This window comes from Athene noctua, chromosome 3 (assembly GCF_965140245.1).
Source record: "Athene noctua chromosome 3, bAthNoc1.hap1.1, whole genome shotgun sequence".
In the NCBI taxonomy this organism is placed as follows: Eukaryota; Metazoa; Chordata; class Aves; order Strigiformes; family Strigidae; genus Athene; species Athene noctua.
In genome coordinates, this window is record NC_134039.1 from 87,523,179 (window position 1) to 87,550,884 (window position 27,706).

At 67.2% G+C, this 27,706-nt stretch overlaps 1 protein-coding gene across 3 annotated transcripts in view; it reads left to right on the forward strand.

Moving 5' to 3' along the window:
* Positions 1 to 27,706, forward strand: part of FLNC (filamin C) — a 45,269-nt gene that overhangs the window by 11,239 nt on the left and 6,324 nt on the right. Inside the window, exons 12-40 of one of the 3 annotated variants that reach the window (XM_074903599.1) lie at positions 953 to 1,146; positions 2,401 to 2,514; positions 3,937 to 4,080; positions 4,286 to 4,409; positions 5,254 to 5,414; positions 5,533 to 5,623; positions 6,497 to 6,669; positions 7,506 to 7,623; positions 8,249 to 8,511; positions 10,198 to 10,795; positions 12,168 to 12,341; positions 12,921 to 13,083; positions 13,889 to 14,049; positions 14,902 to 15,069; positions 15,782 to 15,905; positions 16,778 to 16,934; positions 17,608 to 17,797; positions 18,570 to 18,593; positions 18,711 to 18,958; positions 20,456 to 20,543; positions 20,647 to 20,787; positions 21,004 to 21,132; positions 21,222 to 21,395; positions 21,984 to 22,145; positions 22,742 to 22,945; positions 23,524 to 23,676; positions 23,778 to 23,900; positions 25,218 to 25,460; positions 27,200 to 27,469. In XM_074903599.1, coding sequence (XP_074759700.1) covers positions 953 to 1,146; positions 2,401 to 2,514; positions 3,937 to 4,080; positions 4,286 to 4,409; positions 5,254 to 5,414; positions 5,533 to 5,623; positions 6,497 to 6,669; positions 7,506 to 7,623; positions 8,249 to 8,511; positions 10,198 to 10,795; positions 12,168 to 12,341; positions 12,921 to 13,083; positions 13,889 to 14,049; positions 14,902 to 15,069; positions 15,782 to 15,905; positions 16,778 to 16,934; positions 17,608 to 17,797; positions 18,570 to 18,593; positions 18,711 to 18,958; positions 20,456 to 20,543; positions 20,647 to 20,787; positions 21,004 to 21,132; positions 21,222 to 21,395; positions 21,984 to 22,145; positions 22,742 to 22,945; positions 23,524 to 23,676; positions 23,778 to 23,900; positions 25,218 to 25,460; positions 27,200 to 27,469 — 5,076 coding nt within the window. The remainder of the gene's footprint in view (positions 1 to 952; positions 1,147 to 2,400; positions 2,515 to 3,936; positions 4,081 to 4,285; positions 4,410 to 5,253; positions 5,415 to 5,532; positions 5,624 to 6,496; positions 6,670 to 7,505; positions 7,624 to 8,248; positions 8,512 to 10,197; positions 10,796 to 12,167; positions 12,342 to 12,920; positions 13,084 to 13,888; positions 14,050 to 14,901; positions 15,070 to 15,781; positions 15,906 to 16,777; positions 16,935 to 17,607; positions 17,798 to 18,569; positions 18,594 to 18,710; positions 18,959 to 20,455; positions 20,544 to 20,646; positions 20,788 to 21,003; positions 21,133 to 21,221; positions 21,396 to 21,983; positions 22,146 to 22,741; positions 22,946 to 23,523; positions 23,677 to 23,777; positions 23,901 to 25,217; positions 25,461 to 27,199; positions 27,470 to 27,706) is intronic. The other 2 variants (XM_074903600.1, XM_074903601.1) reach the window with 2 other exon arrangements.

Genomic DNA, 27,706 nt, shown 5'->3' on the forward strand with positions numbered 1-27,706 from the left:
GGATATGGAATGGGGGACGCGGTAGGGACATGTTGGGGATATGGACATGGAGTGGGGACACTTTGGGGACATGTTGGGGACATGGACTGGGAGTTTGGGACACGATGGGGACATGGAGTGGAGGACATCTTGGGGACGTGGAGTGGGAGTTTGGGACACGATGGGGACATGGACATGGAGTGGGGACACCTTGGGGACACTTTGGGGACATGTTGGGGACATGGACTGGGAGTTTGGGACACGATGGGGACATGGATATGGAGCGGGGGACACGTTGGGGACATGGACACGGAGTTTGGGACACGGTGGGGACATGGACATGGAGCGGGGGACATCTTGGGGACACCTTGGGGACACGTTGGGGACATGGACTGGGAGTTTGGGACATGTTGGGGACATGGACATGGAGTGGGGACACTTTGGGGACATGGATATGGAGTAGGGACATCTTGGGGACATGGAGTGGGAGTTTGGGACATGTTGGGGACATGGACATGGAGTGGAGGACATCTTGGGGACATGGATATGGAGTAGGGACATCTTAGGGACACCTTGGGGACATGTTTGGGACATGGAGTGGGAGTTTGGGACACGTTGGGGACATGGACATGGAGTGGGGGACACATTGGGGACATCTTGGGGACATGGGTATGGAGTTTGGGACACGTTGGGGACGTAGACATGGAGTGGGAGACATCTTGGGGACAAGTTGGGGACATCTTGGGGACATGTGGAGGTGGAGTGGGCGACATGTTGGGGACAAGTTGTGGACACTTTGGAGACGTGGGGTGGGGGACAAGTTGGGGACACGTCGGGGACACCTCGGGGCCATGGAGTGGGGGACACCTCGGGGCCAAGTTGGGGCCACCTTGGAGCCCCCCCCGGGGGCCGTCGCGCTGGGGCCGGGGTCCCCGTGTCCCCCGGCGGTGACGTCCCCGTGTCCCCCCCGCAGGTTTCTCCATCGAGGGCCCCTCCCAGGCCCGGATCGAGTGTGACGACCGCGGGGACGGCTCCTGCGACGTGCGGTACTGGCCGACGGAGGCGGGGCCCTACGCCGTGCACGTGGTGTGCGACGACGAGGACATCAGGGACAGCCCCTTCATCGCCCACGTCCTGCCCGCGCCCCCCGACTCCTGGCCCGAGAAGGTACCGCCCCACAGCGCCCCACAGCGCCCCACTGCACCCCGTAGGGCCCCATAGAGCCCCATAGGGCCCCACTGCACCCCATAGAGCCCCACTGCACCCCATAGAGCCCCATAGAGCCCCATAGGGCCCCACTGCACCCCATAGGGCCCCACTGCACCCCACAGAGCCCCACAGCGCCCCACTGCACCCCGTAGGGCCCCATAGAGCCCCATAGGGCCCCACTGCACCCCATAGGGCCCCATAGAGCCCCATAGGGCCCCACTGCACCCCATAGAGCCCCATAGAGCCCCATAGGGCCCCACTGCACCCCACAGACCCCATAGAGCCCCATAGGGCCCCACTGCACCCCATAGAGCCCCACAGCACCTCACTGCACCCCATAGGGCCCCATAGAGCCCCACTGCACCCCATAGGGCCCCACTGCACCCCACTGCACCCCACAGAGTCCCACAGGGCCCCACTGCACCCCATAGGGCCCCACTGCACCCCACAGACCCCATAGAGCCCCATAGGGCCCCACTGCACCCCATAGAGCCCCACAGCACCTCACTGCACCCCATAGGGCCCCATAGAGCCCCACTGCACCCCATAGGGCCCTACTGCACCCCATAGAGCCCCCCAGCACCCCACCCAGCCACGGAGAACCACAGAGACCTACTGCAACCTGTAGAGACCCATAGAGCCCGACTGCACCCCACTGCACCCCATAGGGTCCCACTGCGACCCATAGGGTCCCACAGGGCCCTATAGAGCCCCACTGCACCCCACTGCACCCCATAGAGCCCCACTGCGACCCATAGGGTCCCACAGGGCCCGATAGAGCCCCACTGCACCCCATAGAGCCCCACTGCGACCCATAGGGTCCCACAGGGCCCCATAGAGCCCCACTGCACCCCATAGAGCCCCACTGCACCCCATAGGGTCCCACTGCGACAATAGAGCCCTACTGTGCCCCACGGTGCCCCACTGCACCCCATAGAGTCCCATTGTGCCCCACTGCACCCCATAGAGCCCCCACTGCGCCCCATAGAGTCCCACGGCGCCCCACTGCACCCCATAGAGCCCCCACTGTGCCCCATAGCACCCCGCTGTGCCCCACTGCACCCCATAGCACCCCACTGCCCCCTCCTCCCCCCGCCCCCCACTGCCCAGCAGTGGCACCCAGTGCCCCCCATCGCCAGGCGCTGCCCTCCCCCCTGGCCCCCGTCCGTGGGTGCTGGGTCACCCTGACGCCCCGTGCCCCCCTGCCCCCAGGTGAAGGCCTTCGGGCCGGGGCTGGAGCCCAGCGGCTGCATCGTGGAGCGACCGGCAGAGTTCACCATCGACACCCGCGGCGCCGGCAAGGGGCCCCTCAAGCTCTACGCACAGGTGGGGTGCTGCTGGGTGCTATTGGGTGCTGCTGGGTGCCGTCGGGTGCTGCTGGGTGCCGTCGGGTGCTGCTGGGTGCTGCTGGGTGCCGTCGGGTGCTGCTGGGTGTCGTTGGGTGCCGTTGAGTGCCGTTGGGTGCCGTTGGGTGCCGTTGGGTGTCATTAGGTGTCGTTGGGTGTCGTTGGGTGCCGTTGGGTGTCATTGGGTGCCATTAGGTGTCATTGGGTGCTGTTGAGTGCCGTTGGGTGCTATTAGGTGCTGTTGGGTGTCATTGGGTGCCATTGGGTGCCGCTGGGTGCTGTTGAGTGCGATCGGGTGCTGCTGGGTGTCATTGGGTGCTGTTGAGTGCTGTTGGGTGCTGTTGAGTGCCATTGGGTGCCGTTGGGTGCCATTATGTGCCATTAGGTGCTGTTGGGTGTCGTTGGGTGCCATTAGGTGCCGTTGGGTGCTGTTGAGTGCTATTGGGAGCAGTTGGGTGCAGTTGGGTGCCATTGGGTGCTGTTGGGTGCCATTAGGTGCTGTTGGGTGTCGTTGGGTGCCATTAGGTGCCATTGGGTGCAGTTGGGTGCCATTGGGTGCTGTTGGGTGTTATTGGAGTACTGCTGGGGCCATTGGGTGCCGCTAGGTGCCAGTGGGTGCAGTTGGGTGCCGCTGGGTGCCATTGATTGCTGTTGAGTGCCGCTAGGTGCCAGTGGGTGCTGCTGGGAGCCTTTGGGTGCTGTTGGATGCCATGCCATGTTGTTGGGTGCCACTGAATGCTGTTGGGGCCATTGGGTGCCAGTGGGTGCTGTTGAGTGCCGTTGGCTGCCATGGGATGCTGTTGAGTTCTGTTGGGTGTCGTTGGGTGCCCTTGGGTTTCATTGGGTGCCCTTGGGTGCTGTTGAGTACCATTGAGTGCTGATGGGTGCCATTGGATGCCTTTGGGTGCCACTGGTTGCCATTGGGTGCTGTTTGGTACTGTTGAGTGCTGCTGGGTGCCCTTGGGTGCTATTGGGTGCTGTTGGCTGCCATGGGGTGCTGTTGAGTTCTGTTGGGTGCCATTGGGTGCCCTTGGGTGCTGTTGAGTACTGTTGAGTTCTGTTGGGTGCCGTTGGCTGCCATGGGGTGCTGTTGAGTTCTGTTGGGTGCCATTGGGTGCCCTTGGGTGCCCTTGGGTGCTGTTGAGTTCTGTTGGGTGCTGTTGGGTGCCGTTGAGTACTGTTGAGTTCTGTTGGGTGCTGTTGGCTGCCATGGGGTGCTGTTGAGTTCTGTTGGGTGCCCCTTGGGTGCCCTTGGGTGCTCTTGGGTGCCGTTGAGTGCCATTGGGTGCCATTGGGTGCCCTTGGGTGCTGTTGAGTTCTGTTGGGTGCCGTTGGCTGCCATGGGGTTCTGTTGGGTGCTGTTGGGTGCCCTTGGCTCCCCTCACCCCCCCGTTGCCCGCAGGACGCTGAGGGTTTCCCCATCGACATCAAGGTCAAGGACAACGGGGACGGCACCTTCCACTGCGTCTACGTGCCCACCAAGGCCATCAAGCACACCATCATCGTCACGTGGGGGGGCGTCACCACCCCCCGCAGCCCCTTCCGCGTGGGTGCCACGGGGGTGCCCGGGGGGGGCGGGGGGGGCGGGCATGGGTGGGGGAGGACCCAGACCTGTAGGGTGTCGGGTGGGACGGGGAGGGGTTGGAGGTCCCATGAGGTGTCGGGGGTCCTGCGAGGTGTTGAGGTGGGTGCCGGGGGCGGGGGGTGGTGGCACCCCGGGGACCAACCTGTGCCACTCCCGGTGCCCGCAGGTGCTGGTGGGGGAGGGGAGCCACCCCGGCAGGGTGAAGGTCTACGGGCCGGGCGTGGAGAGGACGGGGCTGAAGGCCAGCGAGCCCACCTACTTCACCGTGGACTGCAGCGAGGCCGGGCAGGGTGGGTACCACGGGGGCACCCGCGGGGACCCCCGGGGCCTGAACCCCCCGGGGCTGCCCTCAGGGTCCTGCGTCCCGGGTCCTTCAGCCCGGCCCTTGTCCCTCGGCCCTGATCCCTCACCCCTGGTCCTTCCAAACCGGTCCTTGTCCTCCATCCCCAGCCTTGGTCCTCCACCCCTGGTCCTCCACCCCTGGTCCTCGTCCTCCACCCCTGGTCCTCCACCCCTGGTCCTTGTCCTCCATCCCTGGTCCTCGTCCTTCATCCTTTGTCCTCCTCCTCCATCCCCTGTCCTCCTCCTCCATCCCCTGTCCTCCTCCTCCATCCCCTGTCCTCCTCCTCCATCCCTCGTCCTCATCCTCCATCCCTCGTCCTCGTCCTCCATCCTTTGTCCTCCTCCTTCATCCCTCGTCCTCCTCCTTCATCCCTCGTCCTCCTCCTTCATCCCTCGTCCTCCTCCTCCACCCTTTGTCCTCCTCCTCCACCCCTGGTCCTCCTCCTCCATCCCTTGTCCTCCTCCTCCATCCCCTGTCCTCCTCCTCCTCCATCCTTTGTCCTCGTCCTCCACCCCCGGTCCTCGTCCTCCGTCCCTCGTCCTCCTCCTCCATCCCTGCTCCTCGTCCTTCCTCCCTGGTCCTGCTCCTTCCTCCTCACTCTTGGTCCCTCACCCCTGGTCCTTCCTCTCTGCTCCTTCACCCCCCAGGTCCTTCCCTCCCCGCCTCCCCCCCCCCATCCCCGCCCCCTCCCCTGGTGCCACCCCAGCGGGGGGGGGGGGGGACACCCCTACGGGTGCAGGCGGCAGGTGCTGACTGGCGGCGGGGGCGGGGCGGGGGGTGACGCTTCTCAGGGGACGTCAGCATCGGGATCAAGTGCGCCCCGGGCGTGGTGGGGCCGGTGGAGGCCGACATCGACTTCGACATCATCAAGAACGACAACGACACCTTCACGGTCAAGTACACGCCGCCGGGGGCGGGGCTCTACACCATCATGGTGCTCTTCGCCAACCAGGTACCGCCCCCCCCCCCCAGCGCGGGGGGGGCACCTGAGGTCATGGGGGGGTTGTGGGGGGGGGTCTGCGTGTCCACCCCCGGTCACCGTGTCACCGTGTCCCCCCTCGCGCCCCCAGGAGATCCCCAGCAGCCCCTTCCGCATCAAGGTGGAGCCGTCGCACGACGCCAGCAAGGTCAAGGCCGAGGGCCCGGGGCTCAGCCGGACGGGTGAGCGGCGGGGCAGGGGGGGACGGGGGCAGAGCCTGGGTGCTGTGGGGCAGAGAGCCTGGGTGCTGCGGGTGCCGTGGGGCAGGGTGCTGTGGGGACGCGGCTGTGGGTCTGCGTGCTGTGGGGCAGTGGGTGTGGGTGATGTGGGGTTGGGTGCTGGGGGGCAGAGACCCATGGGTGCTGTGGGGATGGGCGTTGTGGGGATGCGGCTGTGGGTCTGGGTGCTGTGGGGCAGTGGGTGTGGGTGATGTGGGGTTGGGTGCTGGGGGGCAGAGACCCGTGGGTGCTGTGGGGATGGGCGTTGTGGGGATGCGGCTGTGGGTCTGGGTGCTGTGGGGCAGTGGGTGTGGGTGCTGTGGGGTTGGGTGCTGGGGGGCAGAGACCCGTGGGTGCTGTGGGTCTGGGTGCTGTGGGGCAGTGGGTGTGGGTGCTGTGGGGATGGGTGCTGGGGGGCAGAGACCCGTGGGTGCTGTGGGTCTGGGTGCTGTGGGGGAGAGACCCATAGATGCTGTGGGTCTGGATGCTGTGGGGATGCGGTTGTGGGTCTGGGTGCTGAGGGGCAGTGGATGTGGGTGCTGTGGGGCAGAGACCCATGGGCGCTGTGGGTCTGGATGCTGTGGGGATGCGGCTGTGGGTCTGGGTGCTGTGGGGTTGGGTGCTGGAGGGCAGAGACCCGTGGGTGCTGTTGCCCTGGGTGCTGTGGGGCAGGGTCTGTGGGTGCCATGGGGCTGGATGCTGGGGAGCAGAGACCCGTGGGTGCTGTGGGGATGGGCGCTGTGGGTGCTGTGGGCTCTGTGGGGCTGGGTGCTGGGGGGCAGAGCCCCGCGGGTGCTGTGGGTCCGGGTCGGCGGGCGCTGACGTGCCGTGGGGCAGGCGTGGAGGTGGGGAAGCCGACGCACTTCACGGTGCAGACGAAGGGGGCGGGAAAGGCCCCCCTGGACGTGCAGTTCGGGGGCGCCGGGGGGCAGAACCCGCCCGTGCGCGACTTCGAGGTCATCGACAACCACGACTACTCCTACACCGTCAAGTACACCCCGACGCAGCAGGTGCGCGACCCACGGCGCGACCCATAGCGCGACCCGTAGGGCACCCCACCCCATAGGGCACCCTACCCCACAGCGTGACCCACAGGACATCGCACCCCACGGTGCAACCCACGACCCGTAGCGTGACCCACGGCACAACTCAGTGTGACCCATAGCGTAGCACACCCCATAGGGCACCCCACTCCACATCACAACCCATAGTGTGACCCATAGCGCGACCCATAGCTCACCCCACCCCATAGCGTGACCCACAGTGTGACCCATAGCGTGACCCATTGCATGACCTATAGCTCACCCCACCCCACAGTGCGACCCATAGTGTGACCCCCTCCATAGAACACCCCATAGCATGACCCATAGTGTGACCCATAGCTCACCCCACCCCATAGTGTGACCCATAGTGTGACCCATAGCGTGACGCATAGCTCACCTCACCCCATAGTGTGACCCATAGCGTGACCCATAGTGTGACCCATAGCTCACCCTACCCCATAGTGTGACCCATAGCTAACCCCACCCCATAGCGTGACCCAGTGTGACCCATAGCTCACCCCACCCCATAGTGTGACCCATAGCTCACCTCACCCCATAGCATGACCCATAGTGTGACCCATAGCTCACCCCACCCCATAGCGTGACCCATAGTGTGACCCATAGTGTGACCCATAGGCAACCCCCCCCCACAGTGTGACCCACAGCTCACCCCACCCCACAGGTGCACCCCCCCACGGGGCAGCTGAGACCCCCAACCCCCCCCATCCTCCCCCCACAGCGGGTGCCGGTCGGGGGGTGGGGTGTCCCCCCGCGCCCCCCACCAGCCCCCCGTGTCCCCGCAGGGCCCCTTGGCCGTGGTTGTCACCTACGGGGGGGACCCGGTCCCCAAGAGCCCCTTCCCCGTCACCGTGGCCCCCCCCCTGCAGCTGGGCAAGGTCAAGGTCCAGGGGCTGAACAGCAGTGAGTGGGGGGGGCGCGGGGGGGGGGGGTGCTTGGGTGTGGGGTGGCCCGTGGGGCGGGGGGGGGGCACCCTGGGGGTGGGACATGGGGTGGGGGGTGCCCCATTGGGGGGGGGGGCGGGGGGCACCCTGGGGGGGGGGGGGGGGGGCGGATGGACATGGGTGTGGGGTGCCCCATGGGGTGGTGGGGGGGGCACCCTTGGATGTGGGGTGCCCCATGGCGGGGGGGGGGATGACACACTTGGTGGGGGGAAACACGGCTGTGGGGTGCCCCATGGGGTGGGGGGGGGGCCCTGCACCCCGCTTTTAACCCCCATAATGGGGTTGGTGGGGGCACCCTTGGATGTGGGGCACCCCACAGGCTTTGGGGGTCCCCCCCTTTTTGGACCCCCCGTAGAGTTTTGGGGGGTCCCTCGCCCCCATTTTGACCCCCCCCGTGGGTTGGGGGGGGGGTGGGGGGTGTCACCCTTGGCTGTGGGGCGCCCCACGGGCCACACACACGCACTTGGGGGGTGCCCCATGGCTGTGGGTTTCCCATGGCTGTGGGGCACCCCACAGACTTTTGGGGTCCCCCCCACCCCCCGTTTTGACCCCCCCCCCCCCCGCTTTTCCCGGTGTCCCCCCAGAGGCGGAGGTGGGGCGGCCGCAGGAGTTCTCGGTGGAGGCGCAGGGGGCGGGGGGTCAGGGCAAGGTCGAGGTCAAGGTCACGGGCCCCTCGCGCCGGCCCCTCCCCTGCAGGGTGGGCCCCGCCCCCCCCGGGGGCCCCCACCCCGTCGCCTTCAGCCCCCCCGAGGAGGGGCCCTACAGGGTCGAGGTCACCTACGACGGGCACCCGGTGCCGGGGAGCCCCTTCCCCGTGGAGGCACAACTGCCCCCCGACCCCGCCAAGGTGCGTGCGAGGGGGCACGCGCACCCCCCCCGCCCCGTCCTCGCACGCTCACGCTGCTCCTTGCACGCCCCTCGCGCGCCCGCGATGCCCAGGGGGGTTCCTCGCACGCTCGCGCTGCCCACACGTGCTTCCCGCGCGTCCGCGTTGCCCGCGCACGCTTCTTGCACGCTCACACTGCCTACACGTGCCGCTGCCCGCTCGCGCTGCCCGGGAGAGCTCCTTGCACCCCCACGCTGTCCCTGCACGCTCCTTGCACACTCATGCTGCCCAGGCATGTTCCTTGCACGCCCACAGTGCCCACACGTGCTCTTTGCACGCCCTTGCTGCCTACATGTGCCACTGCACACCCACGCTGCCAGTGAGAGCTTCTTGCACGCCCCCACCGCCAATGCCCGTTCCTTGCACACCCATGGTGCCCACACACGCTTCTTGCACGCTCACACCGCCTGTGAGAGCTTTCACACTTGGTGGTAAGCTTGCACCCTCACCACCAGCATGTCCGCCCCTTGCACGCTTACCTCCACCACACTCACCCCTTGCACCCCCCACTCTGTCACACTCACCCTTTGCACCCTCACCCCATCACACCCACCCCTTGCACAACTCACCATTTTGCACCCACCCCTTGCACACTCACCCCTTGCACTTCTGCCCATCACACCCCCCCGTCACACTCACCCCTTGCGCCCTCACCACCAGCACGTCCGCCCCTTGCACGCTTACCTCCACCACCCCCACCCCTTGCACACTCACCCCTTGCACCCCCCACTCTGTCACACTCACCCCTTGCACTTCCGCCCCATCACACCCACCGCTTGCACAACTCACCCTTTGCACCCACCCCTTGCACACTCACTGCTCGCCCCCCCCATTCCCACCCCTTGCACACTCACCCCTTGCACTTCTGCCCATCACCCCCCCCGTCACACTCACCCCTTGTGCCCTCACCACCAGCATGTCCGCCCCTTGCACGCTTACCTCCACCACCCCCACCCCTTGCACACTCACCCCTTGCACCCCCCACTCTGTCACACTCACCCCTTGCACTTCCGCCCCATCACACCCACCGCTTGCACAACTCACCCTTTGCACCCACCCCTTGCACACTCACTGCTCGCCCCCCCCATTCCCACCCCTTGCACTCACCCCTTGCACTTCTGCCCATCACACCCCCCCGTCACACTCACCCCTTGCACCCTCACCACCAGCATATCCGCCCCTTGCACACTTACCTCCACCACACTCACCCCTTGCACCCCCCACTATCACACTCACCCTTTGCACCCTCGCCCCATCACACCCACCCGTTGCACACCCACCCCTTGCACTTCTGCCCATCACACCCCCCCGTCACACTCACCCCTTGCACTTCCGCCCCATCACACCCACCGCTTGCACAACTCACCCTTTGCACCCACCCCTTGCACACTCACTGCTCGCCCCCCCCATTCCCACCCCTTGCACACTCACCCCTTGCACTTCTGCCCATCACCCCCCCCGTCACACTCACCCCTTGCGCCCTCACCACCAGCACGTCCGCCCCTTGCACGCTTACCCCCACCACCCCCACCCCTCGCACCCCCACTCTGTCACACCCCCCCCACCGCCGTGCCCTCCCCTCCCTCTCCCCCCACCCCCCGTCTCCCCCCTCCCCGTCCCCTTACACACTCGTGTGCCCCCCCGCAGGTGTGCGCCTACGGGCCGGGTCTCCAGGGGGGCCGGGTGGGGGTCCCGGCCCCTTTCACCATCGACACCAAGGGCGCGGGCACGGGGGGGCTGGGGCTGACGGTGGAGGGTCCCTGCGAGGCCAAGATCGAGTGTCAGGACAACGGCGACGGCTCCTGCGCCGTGTCCTACCTGCCCACGGCCCCCGGCGACTACAACATCAACATCCTCTTCGCCGAGCGCCACATCCCGGGCAGCCCCTTCAAGGCCAAGGTCACGCCCGTCTTTGACCCCACCAAGGTGACGGCCAGCGGGCCCGGCCTGGAGCGCGGCCGAGCGGGCGAGGTGGCCACCTTCATGGTGGATTGCTCGGAGGCCGGCGAGGCCGAGCTGACCATCGAGATCATCTCGGAGGCCGGGGTCAAGGCCGAGGTGTCGCTGCACAACAACCGCGACGGCACCTACACCATCACCTACACCCCGGCCTGCGCCGGCGCCTACACCATCACCGTCAAGTACGGCGGCCACCCCGTGCCCAAGTTCCCCGCCCGCGTCACCGTCGAGCCGGCCGTGGACACCGGCGGCGTCAAGGTGTACGGCAAAGGGGTGGAGCCGCGAGGTGAGCGGGGGGGGGTCACCTCGGGGGGCGACCACCGGGCGCTTCTCCCTGCGGGCACCACCGCGGGCGTCCCGCCCGCTTGGGCGCCCCCTCCCCGTGGGCATCCCCGCGGGCACCTTCTCCCTGCGGAGATCACCGCGGGCGTCTCCTCCCCGCGGATCGCGCCACGGGCCTCGTCTCACGGGCATCCCACCCCCTTGGGCACCTCCCTTCCACGGGCACCACCATGGGCACCCCCTTGGGCACCTTCTCCTCACGGGGACCACCGTGGGCATCTCCCTGGTCACCTTCTTCCCATGGGCGCCACCATGGGCATCTCCTTCCCTTGGGCACCACCGTGGGCATCGTCTCATGGGCATCCCACCCCCTTGGGCACCTTCTCCTCACGGGGACCACCGTGGGCATCTCCCTGGTCACCTTCTTCCCATGGGCGCCACCATGGGCATCTCCTTCCCTTGGGCACCACCGTGGGCATCGTCTCATGGGCATCCCACCCCCTTGGGCACCTTCTCCTCACGGGGACCACCGTGGGCATCTCCCTGGTCACCTTCTTCCCATGGGTGCCACCATGGGCATCTCCTTCCCTTGGGCACCACCGTGGGCACCCCCTTGGGCACCTTCTCCCTGTGGACCACACCATGGGCATCGTCTCATGGGCATCCCACCCCCTTGGGCACCTTCTCCTCACGGGGACCACCATGGGCATCGCCGTGGGCACCTTCTTCCCATGGGCACGACCGTGGGCATGTCCTTCCCTTGGGCACCACCATGGGCACCCCCTTGGGCACCTTCTCCCCGTGGGCACCACCATGGGCATCTCCTTCCCGTGGGCACCACTGTGGGTGTCATCTCATGGGCACCACCGTGGGCATCCCGCCCCCTTGGGCACTTCCCTTCCCATGGGCACCACCGTGGGCATCCCCCTGGTCACCTTCTCCCCGTGGGCGCCACCATGGGCATCGCCTTCCCTTGGGCACCTTCTCCCTGCGGAGATCACCGCGGGCGTCTCCTCCCCGCGGATCGCACCACGGGCATCGTCTCATGGGCATCCCACCCCCTTGGGCACCTCCTCCCCGTGGGCACCCCCGTCTCCGCCTCACGGGCACCTTCTCCCCATTGGACACCTCCCCCTTGTGTGGGCACCCCCATGGGCACCCCCGTTTCCTCATGGGCACCCCCTTGGGCACCCCCATCTTCTGCCCATGGACACCTCCTCCCCGTGGGCACCCCCTCTTTGATGGGCACCCCCACGTTCCCCTTCATCTCCCTGTGGGCGCCCCCCCATCATCTGGGGATCTCCTGCCCCCATCCCGGCAGAGTTCTGGGGGGGCGCCGGGGGGTGCCGGGGGGTGCTGAGGGTGCCATCCCACAGGGGTGCTGCGGGAGGTGGGCACCGACTTCACGGTGGACGCGCGGGCGCTCACCAAAACGGGGGGACCCCACGTCAAGGCCCGGGTGCTGAACCCCTCGGGCGCCAAGACCGACACCTACGTCACCGACCACGGCGACGGCACCTACCGCGTGGACTACACCCCCTACGAGGACGGTGAGGGACCCCTGAACCCCCCCCGGGCACCCCAAAACCCCCCCAGGGACACTGAACCCCCCCAGGGACCCCAAAAACACCTCAGGGACCCTGAGCCCCTCACCCACCCCAGGGACCCCAACACCCCCAGGGGACCCCGTGGCCTGGCCCCAACCAACGTCCAAGTGGGGACCCCCCCCTCGATCCCCCCCGGACCCCCATAACCAGAGACCACCCAAAGCCCCCAAAACCCCAAGCAGGGACCCCCAAACCCCCCGAGACCCCCAAACCCTCAAGCAGGGACCCCTCAGTCCCCCCCAAGCCCCACCCAGGGATCCCCTGAACCCCCTGAGACCCTCAAAACCCCAACCGGGGACCCCCCAAACCCCAACCAGGCACACCCCGACCCCCCAAACCCTCTGAGACCCCCCAAACCCAGTCAGAGACCCTCAAACCCCCCGAAAACCCCCCAAAACCCCAACCGGGGACCCCCAAACCACAGAGACCCCCCCAAACCCCAAGCAGGGACACCCCCAAACCCCCCTGGGCCCCCCCCACGGCAGAGGGGAGGGAGGTGACGGCTTGTCCCCGCGTCCCCAGGCCTGCACCGGGTGGAGGTGACCTACGACGACGTGGGGGTCCCCAAGAGCCCCTTCCGCGTGGCCGTGGCCGAGGGCTGCGACCCCACCCGCGTGCGGGCGCACGGGCCCGGCCTGGAGGGCGGCCTGGTGGGCAAGGCCAACCGCTTCACCGTGGAGACCAGGTGGGACCGCCACGGCCACCTCCGTCCCCCCCTGTCACCCGTGGGCCACCTCCGTCCCCTCCCACGCATGGTGGCACCTCCAGCCCCTGCCACCAACCCGCCGCCTCCATGTCTTGCCGTTGGATGGGCCGTCTCTGTCCCCTGCCACTGGTGGGCCACCATCTTCTTGCCGTGGATGTGCCACTTCCATCTCATGCCACCAGCCCATCACCATGGACGTGCCACCTCTGTCCCTTGACGTGGATGGTGGCACCTCCATCCTCTTGCCATTGGATGTGCCACCTCCATCCACCTGCCACCGACGTGGCGTCTCTGTCCCCCTCCTACGGATGTGGCATCTCCTGCTGCCACCGCAGCACCTCCACCCCCTGCCATCGGTGGGCCACCTTCACCCCTTGCTGCCACCACCGTGGCACCTCCATCTGCTTCCCGCTGGAGGTGACATCTCCACCCCCTGGCCGTGGTGGTGACACCAACGTGGCACCTCCAGCCCAGTACCACGGAGGTGGCATCTCCACCCCCTGTCCATGGAGGTGACACCTCCACTACCACAAAGGTGACACCTCCAGCCCCCTGCCACCAACGTGGCACCTCCAGCCCACTGCCACGAAGGTGGCACCGCCATCTGCTTGCCACGGAGGCGACATCTCCACCCCCTGCCACCAAGGTGGCATCTCCACCCCCCTACCATGGAGGTGACACCTCCCATCCGCCTACCACGCATGTACCCTCCCCATGGCACCCACCGTGGCCGTGCCACCCCCTCCCCCGGCGCTGTCCCTGAGCGGCGGTGGCCTGTCCCCAGGGGCGCGGGCACTGGGGGGCTGGGCCTGGCCATCGAGGGTCCCTCCGAGGCCAAGATGTCCTGCAAGGACAACAAGGACGGGAGCTGCACGGTGGAGTACATCCCCTTCACGCCCGGCGACTACGACGTCAACATCACCTTCGGTGGCCACCCCATCCCCGGTACGTGGGGGGGCGGGGCAGGGGGTTGGGGGGGGGTTGGGGGCAGTTGGGGACCTGCCGGGGGGGTGTGGGGTGGGGCTGGCAGCTGGAGGGGCTGGTGGTGACCCCCTGGGCAACCCTGTGATGGGCCCGTGGTTGTGCTGGCCCCGTGGCCACCACATGGTGGCTGCGCCCGTGGCCATGGCTTTGGTGTCCCCGTGGCCACCTTGACCCCGTGGCCACGTTGACTCTGTGGCCACTTTGGCTTCATGGGCCACGTTGACACCACGGACCCGTTGACCCCATGACCGTGTTGACTCTATGGTCCTGTTGACCCCATGGCCACGTTGACCCCGTGGCCACCTTGACCCCATGGCTGTGGGGTGGGGAGGGGCTTCTAGGGGCTGGCAGCTGGAGGGGCAGGTGGTGACCCCCTGGGCAACCCTGTGATGGGCCCGTGGTTGTGCTGGCCCCGTGGCCACTGCTTGTTGGCTGCGCTCACCGTGGCTTTGTTGACCCCCATGGCCACGTTGACCCCATGGCCACATTGACTTCATGGGCCATGTTGACCCTGTGGCCACGTTGACCCCATGGACCCATTGACCTCATGGCCACATCCACTCTGTGGCCACGTTGACCCCGTGTCCAGGTTGACCCCGTGGCCATGTTGACCCCCATGGCCACATTGACCCCGTGGCCATGTTGACCCCCATGGCCACATTGACCCTGTGGTCACGTTGACTTCATGGGCGACGTGGACCCCGCGGCCACGTTGACCCCACGGACCCATTGATGGCCACGTTGACCCCGTGGCCCCGTGGCCCCACAGCCGCACTGTCCCCATCCCCCCGCTGACCCTCCCCCCCGCCGCAGGGAGCCCCTTCCGGGTGCCGGTGAAGGACGTGGTGGACCCCAGCAAGGTCAAGTGCTCGGGGCCGGGGCTGGGCCCCAGCGTCAGGGCCCGCCTGCCCCAGACCTTCACCGTGGACTGCAGTGGGGCGGGGCGGGCGCCCCTCGAGGTCACGCTGCTGGGACCCACTGGTACGTGGGGGGAGTGCGGGGCCCTGCCCCATAGGGTGTCCTGCCCCTCCGATCCCATGGTCTGTAGGGTGTCCTGCCCCTGCCCCATGGGTGTCCGGCCCCATAGATCCCGTGGTCCATAGGGTGTCCTGCCCCATAGGGCTCCTGTCCCATGGGTGTCCGGCCCCATAGATCCCGTGGTCCATAGGGTGTCCTGCCCCATAGGGCTCCTGTCCCATGGGTGTCCGGCCCCATAGATCCTGTGGTCTGTAGGGTGTCCTACTCCGTAGGGTGTCCTGCCCCATAGATCCTGTGGTCTATAGGGTGTCCTGCCCCATAGGGTTCCTGCTCCATGGTTGTCCTGCCCCATAGATCCCGTGGTCCATAGGGTATCCTGCCCCATAGGGTTCCTGCCCCATGAGTGTCCTGCCCCACAGATCTCGTGGTCCATAGGATGTCCTGCCCCATAGGATGCTCTGCCATTGAAGTCCTACTCCATAGGGTGTCCTGCCCCATAGATGACGTGTTCCATAGGGTGTCCTGCCCCATAGATCCCATGCGCCATAGGACATCCTGCCCCGTAGGTCCCATGCGCCACAGGGTGTCCTGCTCCATAGGGTGTCCTGCCCCATAGATCCCATGGTCCACAGGACGTCCTGCCCCATAGGGTGTCCTGCCCCATGGATTCTCTGCCCCACGGGTGCCCCTGCCCCACTGATGGCCTCTCCCGCAGGTCTGGCGGAGCCGGTGGAGGTCCGTGACAACGGGGACGGCACCCACAAGGTCAACTACACCCCGGCCACCGACGGGCCCTACACGGTGGCCGTCAAGTACGGCGACCAGGAGGTGCCGCGCAGGTGGGTGCCGAGCCCCACAAGTACCCCTGGCACCCACGCCATGGGGTGCTGAGCCCCATAGGGTGACCTGGCACCCATGTCCTTGGGTGCTGAGCCCCACAAGTAGCCCTGGGACACACCCTGTTGGGTGCTGAGCCCCATAGGGTGACCTGGCACCCATGTCCTTGGGTGCTGAGCCCCACAAGTAGCCCTGGGACACACCCTGTTGGGTGCTGAGCCCCATAGGGTGACCTGGCACCCATGTCCTTGGGTGCTGAGCCCCACAAGTAGCCCTGGGACACACCCTGTTGGGTGCTGAGCCCCATAGGGTGACCTGGCACCCATGTCGTTGAGTGCTGAGCCCCACAAGTAGCCCTGGCACCCACCCTGTTGGGTGCTGAGCCCCACAAGTAGCCCTGGGACACACCCTGTTGGGCGCTGAGCCCCATAAGTAGTCCTGACACCCACGCTATGGGGTGCTGAGCCCCATAGGGTGACCTGGCACCCATGTTGTTGGGTGCTGAGCCCCACAAGTAGCCCTGGCACCCACCCTGTTGGGTGCTGAGCCCCATAAGTAGCCCTGACACCCACGCTATGGGGTGCTGAGCCCCATAGGGTGACCTGGCACCCATGTCGTTGGGTGCTGAGCCCCAAATGCCGCTCTGGTACCCACACCATGTGGGGCTGTGCCCCATACATCACCCCGGCACCCACCCCGTTGGGTGCTGAGCCCCACGCATTGTTCTTCCCCACATTTAACAGGGTGCTGACCCCCCGGCCCCGAGCTATGGCCACCCCCCAGAGCCCCGAGGGTCCCCCCAAGAACCCTTCTGGGGGGGTGGGGGGGGCACAGGGGGGGAGGTCACCCCACTGACCCCTTTCACCCCCCCCAGCCCCTTCAAGATCAAGGTGCTGCCCACCCACGACGCCAGCAAGGTGCGGGCCAGCGGCCCGGGGCTCAGCGGGGGGGGGGTCCCCGCCAGCCTCCCCGTGGAATTCACCATCGACGCCCGCGACGCCGGCGAGGGGCTGCTCACGGTCCAGATCCTGGTCAGCACCCGGGGCGCTGGGGGGCACGCGCGGAAAAATGGGGCGAGCCCCCGGGGGGCTGCTGCCGTAGCTGGGCTGGGGGGTGATGGGCTGCAGGGGGGGGGCTGGGACACACCTTTTAGGGTGCTGAGCCCCACAAGTAGCCTTGGCACCCATTTTGTGGGGTGCTGAGCCCCATAGGGCGCCCTGACACCCACCCTGTTGGGTGCTGAGCCCCATAAGTAGCCCTGACACCCACGCTATGGGGTGCTGAGCCCCATAGGGTGACCTGGCACCCATGTTGTTGGGTGCTGAGCCCCACAAGTAGCCCTGGCACCCATTTTGTGGGGTGCTGAGCCCCATAGGGCGCCCTGACACCCACCCTGTTGGGTGCTGAGACCCATAGGGTGACCTGGCACCCATGTTATGGGGTGCTGAGCCCCACATGTCACCCTGACACCCACTGTGTTGGGTGCTGAGCCCCACAAGTAGCCCTGGCACCCACGCCATGGGGTGCTGAGCCCCATAGGGCACGCTGACACCCACCCTGTTGGGTGCTGAGCCCCACAAGTAGCCCTGGCACCCATTTTGTGGGGTGCTGAGCCCCATAGGGCGCCCTGCCACCCACCCTGTTGGGTGCTGAGCCCCCCCGCTATGGGGCGCTGACCCCTCCCCGCGGTTCCGCGCCCCCCAGGACCCCGAGGGGCACCCCAAGAAGGCCTCGATCCGCGACAACGGCGACGGCACCTACGCGGTGTCCTACGTGCCCGAGGTGCCGGGGCGCTACACCAGCACCGTCAAGTACGGGGGCGACGAGATCCCCCGCTCGCCCTTCCGCACCCTGGCCCTGCCCGCGGGCGACGCCAGCAAGTGCCTCGTCACAGGTGGGCCCTGACCCACGGCGCCGCCCCACGGCGGGTACCGCTGACCCACAGCATGGCCCTACTGACCCACAGCACGGCCCCGGTGACCCACAGCAGGCTACTGCTGCCCCACAGCTTCCCTTCGCTGCCCCATGGCATCCCCTGCTGCCCCACAGCTGTCCCGCTGCCCCATGGCATCCTCTGCTGCCCCACAGCAGGCTACTGCCGCCCCACGGCTTCCCCTCGTTGCCCTATGGCATCCCCCACTGCCTCGCAGCAGCCCCTGCTGCCCCATGGCATGTCCCCCCGCTGCCCCACAGCTGCCCCACTGCCCCGTGGCTTCCTCTTGCTGCCCCACAGCATCCCCTCACTGCCCCACATCGCCCCACAGCATCCCTGTGCCGCCCCACAATCTCCTCCTGCTGCCCCACAGCATCCCTGTGTTGTCCCACAGCTCTTCATCCTGCCCCTCGCTGCCCCCCAGATTCCTCCCGCTGCCCCACAGCATCCCCTTGCTGCCCCACATCGCCCCACGGCATCCCTGTGCTGCCCCACAGCATCCGCCCCTCCATCCCCCTCAGCCTCCCCCCACGGCTACCCCCACCCTCTGCCCCACACCCACTGCCTCCCCCCCACCCCTTCCCGCCCCCCAACCCCACCCCACAGCGCGGCGGGGGGGAGCAGATGCCCTTAGAGCACAACAGGCCCCCCGGCCCCCCCCGGGACCCCCCCGGGAGCCCCCCAACACCCCCCCCCCCCCCTTCTTACGTGCTTTTCCCTGGTCTCTTTGCAGTCTCCATTGGGGGCCACGGATTGGGTAAGTGGCGCCGGGGGGCCGGGGTCGGGGGGTCAGACGGGGGTTTTTTGAGGGGGGAGGTAGAGATGTGGGGCCGATACGGGGGTCCCCAGCTGACCCCCCGACCCCTCCCCTCAGGCGCTTGCTTGGGCCCCACCATCCAAATCGGGGAGGAGACGGTGATCACGGTGGACGCCAAGGCGGCGGGGCAGGGGAAGGTGACGTGCAAAGTGTCGACGCCCGACGGGGCGGAGCTGGACGTGGACGTGGTGGAGAACCACGACGGCACCTTCGACATCTACTACACCGCCCCCGAGCCCGGGAAATACGTCATCACCATCCGCTTCGGCGGGGAGCACGTCCCCAACAGCCCCTTCCACGTGCTGGTGGGTGTGGGGGGGCTGAGGGAGGGTCGGGGGGGGCGGTTCTGGGGGGTTCTGGGCAGTTTGGGGGGCAAAGGGTTGAGAGACCGTGATGGGCGCTGTGGGGTTGGGAGGTCACGGTGGGTGCCGTGGGGTCGGGAGACGGCGGTGGGTGGTGTGGGGCAGAGAGTTGGGGTCGTGTTGGGCACCATTGGATTGGGAGACTGTGGTGGGTGCTGTGGGGCAGAGAGTTGGGGTCATGGTGGGTGCCGTGGGGCAGAGAGTTGGGGTCATGGTGGGCACCATTGGATTGGGAGACCATGGTGGGTGCTGTGGGGCAGAGCTGGGGCCACGGTGGGTGCTGTGGGGCAGAGAGTTGGGAGACTGTGATGGGCACCATGGGGCAGAGAGTTGGGGTCATGGTGGGCGCTGTGGGGCAGAGAGTTGGGGTCATGGTGGGTGCCGTGGGGCAGAGAGTTGGGGTCATGGTGGGCACCATTGGATTGGGAGACCATGGTGGGTGCTGTGGGGCAGAGTTGGGGCCATGGTGGGTGCTGTGGGGCAGAGAGTTGGGAGACTGTGATGGGCACCATGGGGCAGAGAGTTGGGGTCATGGTGGGCGCTGTGGGGCAGAGAGTTGGGGTCATGGTGGGTGCCGTGGGGCAGAGAGTTGGGGTCATGGTGGGCACCATTGGATTGGGAGACCATGGTGGGTGCTGTGGGGCAGAGTTGGGGCCATGGTGGGTGCTGTGGGGCAGAGAGTTGGGAGACTGTGATGGGCACCATGGGGCAGAGAGTTGGGGTCATGGTGGGCGCTGTGGGGCAGAGAGTTGGGGTCATGGTGGGTGCCGTGGGGCAGAGAGTTGGGGTCATGGTGGGCACCATTGGATTGGGAGACCATGGTGGGTGCTGTGGGGCAGAGTTGGGGCCATGGTGGGTGCTGTGGGGCAGAGAGTTGGGAGACTGTGATGGGCACCATGGGGCAGAGAGTTGGGGTCATGGTGGGCACTGTGGGGCAGAGAGTTGGGGTCATGGTGGGTGGTGTGGGGCAGAGAGTTGGGGTCATGGTGGGCGCTGTGGGGCAGAGAGTTGGGGTCATGGTGGGTGCCGTGGGGCAGAGAGTTGGGGTCATGGTGGGCACCATTGGATTGGGAGACCATGGTGGGTGCTGTGGGGCAGAGCTGGGGCCACGGTGGGTGCTGTGGGGCAGAGAGTTGGGAGACTGTGATGGGCACCATGGGGCAGAGAGTTGGGGTCATGGTGGGTGCCGTGGGGCAGAGCGTTGGGGTCATGTTGGGAGCTGTGGGGTTGGGAGACCGTGGTGGGTGCTGTGGGGCAGAGCTGGGGCCATGGTGAGTGCTGTGGGGCAGAGAGTTGGGGTCGTGGTGGGCTCCGTGGGGTTGGAAGATCATGATGGGCGCTGTGGGGCAGAGGATTGGGCCTACTGTGGGCTCCGTGGGGCAGGGACCCCACCCCACGGTGCTGCCGTTCTCACCCCCCGTCTCTGCCCCACGGCGTCAGGCCACGGAGGAGCCTCCCCCCACCACCGAGAACCTCCGGCCCTTCAACCTCGTCATCCCCTTCACCGTCCAGAAGGGCGAGATCACAGGTATGGGGGCGGGGGGGTGAGGGGTGGGGGGGGACGCTGTGGGGCGCAGTGGGGCACGAGCCAGCCCCCCGCCCCACTTGCCCGGCTGACGCGGGGGCCCCAGGGGAGGTGCGGATGCCCTCGGGGAAGACGGCGCGACCCAACATCACCGACAACAAGGACGGGACGGTGACGGTGCGCTACGCCCCCACCGAGAAGGGGCTCCACGAGATGGACATCCGCTACGACGGCAACCACATCCCCGGTGAGACACCGCGGGGGGCTACCGGGAGGCCCTGGGGGCTACTGGGAGGCCCTGGGGGCTACTGGGAGGCGCTGGGGGCTACTGGGAGGCAGCGGGAGGTGGCTGAGCCAGGTTGATGCCACCTCGCCCCGGTTGGGTACCCGTGAAGTTGAGGAGGCCGCCGTGGTGCGGGGTGGCCCCTCTGGGCTTCCTGACCGCCATCTTTGGTGGCCCCAGGGAGTCCCCTCCAGTTCTACGTGGACGCCATCAACCCCCGTCACGTGAGCGCCTACGGGCCGGGGCTGAGCCACGGCATGGTCAACAAGCCCTGCACCTTCACCATCGTCACCAAGGACGCCGGGGAGGGTGAGTGGTGGCCAAGGGGGGGCCACCAGAGGGGGTTGGGAAGGTTCTGGAAACCCTGACACCCCCACGCCCTCCTGTGGCCCCCCCAGGTGGGCTCTCGTTGGCCGTGGAAGGGCCCTCCAAGGCGGAGATCACGTGCCAGGACAACAAGGACGGGACCTGCACCGTGTCCTACCTGCCCACCGCCCCCGGGGACTACAACATCATCGTCCGCTTCGACGACAAGCACATCCCCGGCAGCCCCTTCACCGCCAAGATCACCGGTGAGGGGGGGGGGGCTCCCCGCGGGCTTGGTGACCCTCCCCACCCCACCCCCAAGGTCTTTGAGGCCTTCCTACGGCCACAGGGAGCCCTGCGCGGTCATGGGGCTACCTGTGGGGTCATGGGGGCACCTACGTCGTCATGGGGACACCTACGTGGTCCTGGGGGCATTTGAGCCGTCATGGGGGCACCTGTGGGGTCATGGGGGCATCTGCGTGGCCATGGAGGCACCTACGTGGTCATAGGGTCACCTGTAGGGTCATGAGGCCACCGAGGCACCTACGTGGTCATGTGGACACCCACGTGGCCGTGGGAGCACCTGTGTGGCCACTGAGAACCCTTCACACGTCCATGGTGTCCCTGGCCATCCCTGGCCACCAGGACCCCACCAACGTGGCCACGGGGACCTCTCAGGGCCTTGGGACCCCATCGCACATCCCGGGGGACCTCGTGGGGCCCCTCTCACATGGCCTTGAGCGCCCTGCTCACACCCCACACCCCCCCCCGTGACCTCGGGGACCCCAACATCGCCCTCGCGCCCCCCGCCTCGGGTCGTTGTCCCCTGGGCCCCGCTGACGTCCCCTCCCCAGGGGACGATTCCATGCGGACGTCCCAGCTCAACGTGGGCACCTCGACCGACGTCTCGCTGAAGATCACGGAGACGGACCTGAGCCTCCTGACGGCCAGTATCCGGGCGCCGTCGGGCAACGAGGAGCCCTGCCTGCTCAAACGGTTGCCCAACCGCCATATCGGTGCGTGGGGGGACCCCTCGGGGGCATTTGGGGCGGGAGGGGCGTAGGGTGGTGGGTGCACAGAGAGGGCGGTGTGGCACGTGGGGGTGTGGGTGGGTGGCCCCGTGGTGTTGGGTGCCCGGGCATTGGTGGCCACGGCCAGGGCGTGTTGCTGGTGGCCAAGGGTTGTTGGGGGCAGACAGGGGTGGTAGAGGTGGCCAGGGCTGGTGGAGGTGTCCAGTGGGTGGTGGTGGTCACCAGGGGCTAGTGGAGGTGGCCAGGGCTTGGTGGTGGTGGCTGGAGCTGGTGGAGGTGGCTAGGGCGTGGTAGTGGTGGCCACGAGGTGATGATGGTGACCAGGGACTGGAGGTGGTTGCTGGTGGAGGTGGCCAGGGAGTGGTGGAGGTGGTGGCCAGGGGCTGCTGGTGGTGGTCAGGGCTGGAAGTGGTGGCCGAGGGGTGGTGGAGGTGTCCGGGGGGTGGTGGTGGTGGCCAGCATCTGGTAGAGGTGGCCACGGCTGGAGGTGGTGGCCAGGGCCTGGTGGAGATGGCCGGGGCTGGAGGCGGTGGCCAAGGGCTGGAGGCGGTGGCCCAGGACTGACAATGGCGTCCCCACAGGCATCTCCTTCACGCCCAAGGAGGTGGGTGAGCACGTGGTGAGCGTGAGGAAGAGTGGGCAGCACGTCACCAACAGCCCCTTCAAGATCCTGGTGGGCCAGTCGGAGATCGGGGACGCTAGCCGGGTGAAGGTGTGGGGCCAGGGGCTGGCGGAAGGACACACCTTCGAGGTGGCCGAGTTCATCGTGGACACACGCAGCGCCGGTGAGACCACGCGGCCGGGGCCACGGCGGGGGGGAGATGGCGGCCGTGGCTGGGATGCAAAGGTAGCCGTGGCTGTGGCCAGGGTGGGATGGTGGCCATGGTCGTGGCCGAGATAAGTTTGTGGCCGTGGCTGTGGCTGGGGTGCGATGGTGGCCATGGCCAGGATGGGAAGGTGGCCACGGCCATGGCCAATGTGGGATGGTCACTGTGACTGGGGTCGGATGGTGGCCATGGTAGTGGCATGGCCAAGACCCAGCTGGGATGGTGGCCAAGGCTACGCCATGGCTGTGACCACCATAGGATGGTGTGGTGGCCACGGTTATGGCCATGGTGTGGCCGTGGCCAGGAGGGGATGGTGGCCATGGCCATGGTGCAGCCATAGCCAAGCGGGTGATGCTATGGCGACCGTGGCCTTGGTGTGGCCATGGCCAGGGTGGGGTGGTGGCCGTGGTTGTGGCTGGGATGAGATGGTGCCCATGGCCATGGCCAGGACCGGCTGGTGGCCTTGTCGTGGCCGTGGCCAGAACGGTGGCCAGCAGGGTTGGGCCGTCCCTAAGCATGTCCCCGTGGCTACCCAGGCTACGGGGGGCTGGGCCTGTCCATCGAGGGGCCCAGCAAGGTGGACATCAACTGCGAGGACGTGGAGGACGGCACCTGCAAGGTCACCTACTGCCCCACCGAGCCCGGCAACTACATCATCAACATCAAATTCGCCGACAAACACGTCCCAGGTGGGGACGGGGGGGACACACCGGGGGGGTGGCACCGGGGAGGGCTCCCCCGGCTCCTCTCGTGGTGGCCACGTCCTTGAGGTGGCCCGCGTCCCCCGCAGGGAGCCCCTTCACGGTGAAGGTGACGGGCGAGGGGCGGATGAAGGAGAGCATCACGCGCCGGCGCCAGGCCCCCTCCATCGCCACCATCGGCAGCACCTGCGACCTCAACCTCAAGATCCCAGGTAGGGCCGGGCCTTCCTCCTCCTCCTCCTCCTTTTCATCTTCCTCTTCCTCCTCCTCCTCCGCGGGGCTCGGGGACGGACTCGCGTCTCGGCCGCTCCAGCTCTGATTTCCGCCTCCTTCTTCCTTCTCTCCCCCGTGTCCGTCTGTCCCCGTGTCCGTCGGTGTCTGTCCGTGCGTCCGTGGGCGCGTCTGTTCGTCCGTCCGGTCTCTCTGGTTGGGCTCCGCCCGCCCGGGGCCTCCCGCCACGCCTCCGGCCTGTCCACACACGTGTTCGCTTGTGCCCGTGGTTGTCCCCGGGGCCACCCGCCGGTGTATCCCCCCGTGTCTGTCCGTCCCTGCCTCCATCCCCGCGTCCATCCCCGCGTCCCTCCTTGGCTCCATCCATCCCTGGCTCCACCCTTGTGTCCACCCATCCCTGTGTCCATCCCCATCCTTGTCTCCACCCTTGTGTCCATCCTTGTCTCCATCCATCCTGGTCTCCATTGCTCTTTGCCCCCATCCCTTGTCTCCATCCGTGTCCGCCCCCACCCTGGTCTCCATCCACCCATGACTCCACCTGTCTCCATCCCCGTGTCCATCCATCCCCACGACCACCCCCATCTCCATCCTTGTCTCCATCCATCCATGACTCCGTTCGTCTCCATCCCTTGTCTCCACCCTTGTTTCCGTCCATCCTGGTCTCCATCCCTCTTTGTCTCCATTCCCATGTCCATCCGTGTCTCCATCCTTGTGTCCATCCTGGTCTCCATCCATCCGTCTCCACCGTTGTGTCCATCTTCGTCTCCATCCCTGTCCCCATCCATCCATGGCTCCAACCATCTCCATCCATCCCCGTCTCCATCCACATCTCCAACCATCCCCACGTCCATTTCCATCTCCATCCCTTGATTCCACCCATCCACGTCTCCATCTTTGTCTCCATCCACGTCTCCCACCATCCCCACGTCCATCCCCATCTCCATCCATGGCTCCAACCATCTCCATCCCTGTCTCCATCCATCCTGGTCTCCATCCACGTCTCCAACCATCCCCACGTCCATTTCCGTCTCCATCCCTTGACTCCACCCATCCACGTCTCCATCTTTGTCTCCATCCGTGTCTCCATCCATCCTGGTCTCCATCCGTGTCTCCATCCCTGTCTCCATCCGTGTCTCCATCCACGTCTCCAACCGTGTCTCCCACCATCCCCACATCCACCCCCATCTCCATCCCTTGACTCCACCCATCCACGTCTCCACCCCCTGTCTCCACCCGCCCGTGTCTCCCTCCTCCGCCCCCCGCTCCTCCCCGTGCCCCCCGCCCCGCGCCGCCGCCAGGGAACTGGTTCCAGATGGTGTCGGCGCAGGAGCGCCTGACGCGCACCTTCACGCGGAGCAGCCACACCTACACGCGCACCGAGCGCACCGAGATCAGCAAGACGCGCGGCGGCGAGACCACGCGGGAGGTGCGGGTGGAGGAGTCCACCCAGGTCGGCGGGGACCCCTTCCCCAACGTCTTCGGGGGCTTCCTGGCCCGCGAGGGCCTGGGCTCCTTCGGGCCCCTCGCCCGCGCCCAGGAGGGTGGGTGCAACACGGGGGGGAGGGTGGGGAGGGGCTTGCACGAGGGGTGAGTGTGAGCCAGGGGCTGCAAGGGCAGGGGAGGGGGCTTGCAGGGGGGCTGGGGGTGCATGAGGGGTGAATGTGCAAGGGAGGAGGCTTGCATGAGGGATGAGTGTGCAAGGGAGGGGGCTTGCACGCGGTCTGCGTGCACTAGTGTGTGAGAGAAGGCTTGCACGGGGGATGGGGGTGCACAGGGGCTGAGTGTGCAGGGGAGGGGGCTTGCACAAGGGGTGAGCGGGCGAGGGAGGGGCTTGTACAGGGATGAGTGTGCAAGGGGAGGCCTTGCACGGTCACTGGGGGTGCACGGGACGGAGCATGCAAGGGAGGGGGCTTGCATGAGGGCTGGGTGTGCAAGGGAGGGGCTTGCACAGGCACTGGGGGTGCACAAGGGCTGAGTGTGCAAGGGAGGGGGCTTGTACAGGGCTGAGTGTGCAGGGGAGTGCACTTGCATGGGGCTGAGTGTGCAGAGGAGGGGGCTTGCACAAGGGTTGTGCATGCAAGGGAGAGACTTGCCCAGGCACTGGGGGTGCACAAGGGCTAAGTGTGCAAGGGAGGGGGCTTGTACAGGGCTGAGCGTGCACGGCAAGAGCTTGGTGCTCTTGCACGTGGGAGTGCGCTTGCACAGGGGCTGTATGTGCTCACGAGGGCCAGCATGGCTCCCCCCACCCCCCCATCCCACGAGGCCTCGCACGAGGCCAGGCCACGCGCTTGTGAGCTCCGGACCCCACTCAGGCACACAGAGCTGCCTTTGCACGCTCACAGAGCGGGTGTGCACCCCTCACACGGGGAGGTGTGAGCGGGGGGGTGGGGGGGGAAAACGCTGGAGTGGGGCCCTTCGCACACGCGTGCACGAGCGGGTGTGCACGCTCACAGGGGGGTGGACGCGTGCGAGTGTGCGTGTGTCCTTTGCACGAGGGTGCGCACGCAGGCGGGTGAGTGCAAAAGGGGGTGCACGGCCTTAGCACGAGGGCGCGGACTGACGGAGTGACGGGGTGACAGGGTGATGGGGTGACATAGCGGTGGGGTGCCCTGGTGACAGGATGACATGGTGGCAGGGTGATGGAGTGAAATGGTGACAGGGTGCCCCCTGGTGCCAGCGTGACGGGGTGCCCTGGTGATGTGGTGACACGGTGATGGGGTAACAGGGTGCCATGGTGACAGGTGACAGGGTGATGGCGTGACAGAGTGTCATGGAGCCATGGTGATGGGGTGACGAGGTGACAGGGTGCCATGGTGCCATGGTGATGGGGTGGCGAGGTGACAGGGTGCCATGGTGACAGGTGACAGGGTGATGGCGTGACAGAGTGTCATGGTGCCATGGTGATGGGGTGACGAGGTGACAGGGTGCCATGGTGCCATGGTGATGGGGTGACGAGGTGACAGGGTGCCATGGTGCCAGGCGATAGGGTGACAGGGTGACACAGTGATGGGGTGCCCTGGTGCCAGGGTGTCATGGTGCCATGGTACCATGGCGATGACGTGACATGGTGACAGGGTGCCGACGTGTCCTGGTGCCCTGGTGAGGCGGTGACAGGGTGACACAGTACCGGGGTGCCCTGGACCCCCCCCCCCCTCAACACTGCGCTACGGGGGGGTGCGGGGTGCTCCGCCAGCCCACCCAGCGGAGGGACCCCAGAGGTGCCACCGCCGGGGGAGGGTGACACGACCGCGTGTGTGTGTGTGTGTGTGTGTCCCCGCAGGCGAGGCGTCCCCCCAGGAGCTGTCGGCGCAGGTGCTGAGCCCCTCGGGGCAGCGCTTCGAGGCCGAGGTGGTGGCGGGGGGCGCGGGGGTGTACAGCGTCCGCTTCGTGCCCCAGGAGATGGGCCCCCACACCGTCAGCGTCAAGTACCGGGGGCAGCACGTGCCCGGCAGCCCCTTCCAGTTCACCGTGGGACCCCTGGGCGAGGGGGGCGCCCACAAAGTGCGGGCGGGGGGCACCGGCCTCCAGAGGGGGGTGGCCGGAGTGCCAGGTACTGGGGTTGGGGGGGGGGAGAGGAAATGGGGGGGGGGTGTGTGAGGGCAATAGGGGGGGATGTGGGGATGATGGGGGGGTGTGGGGGGGGTGTGGGGGTGATGGGGGTCAGTGGGGGGGTGTGGGGGGGGTGTGGGGGAGATGTGGGGGGGTGTGAGGGCAATGGGGGGGATGTGGGGATGATGGGGGGGTGTGGGGGGGGTGTGGGGGTGATGGGGGGCAGTGGGGGGGACAT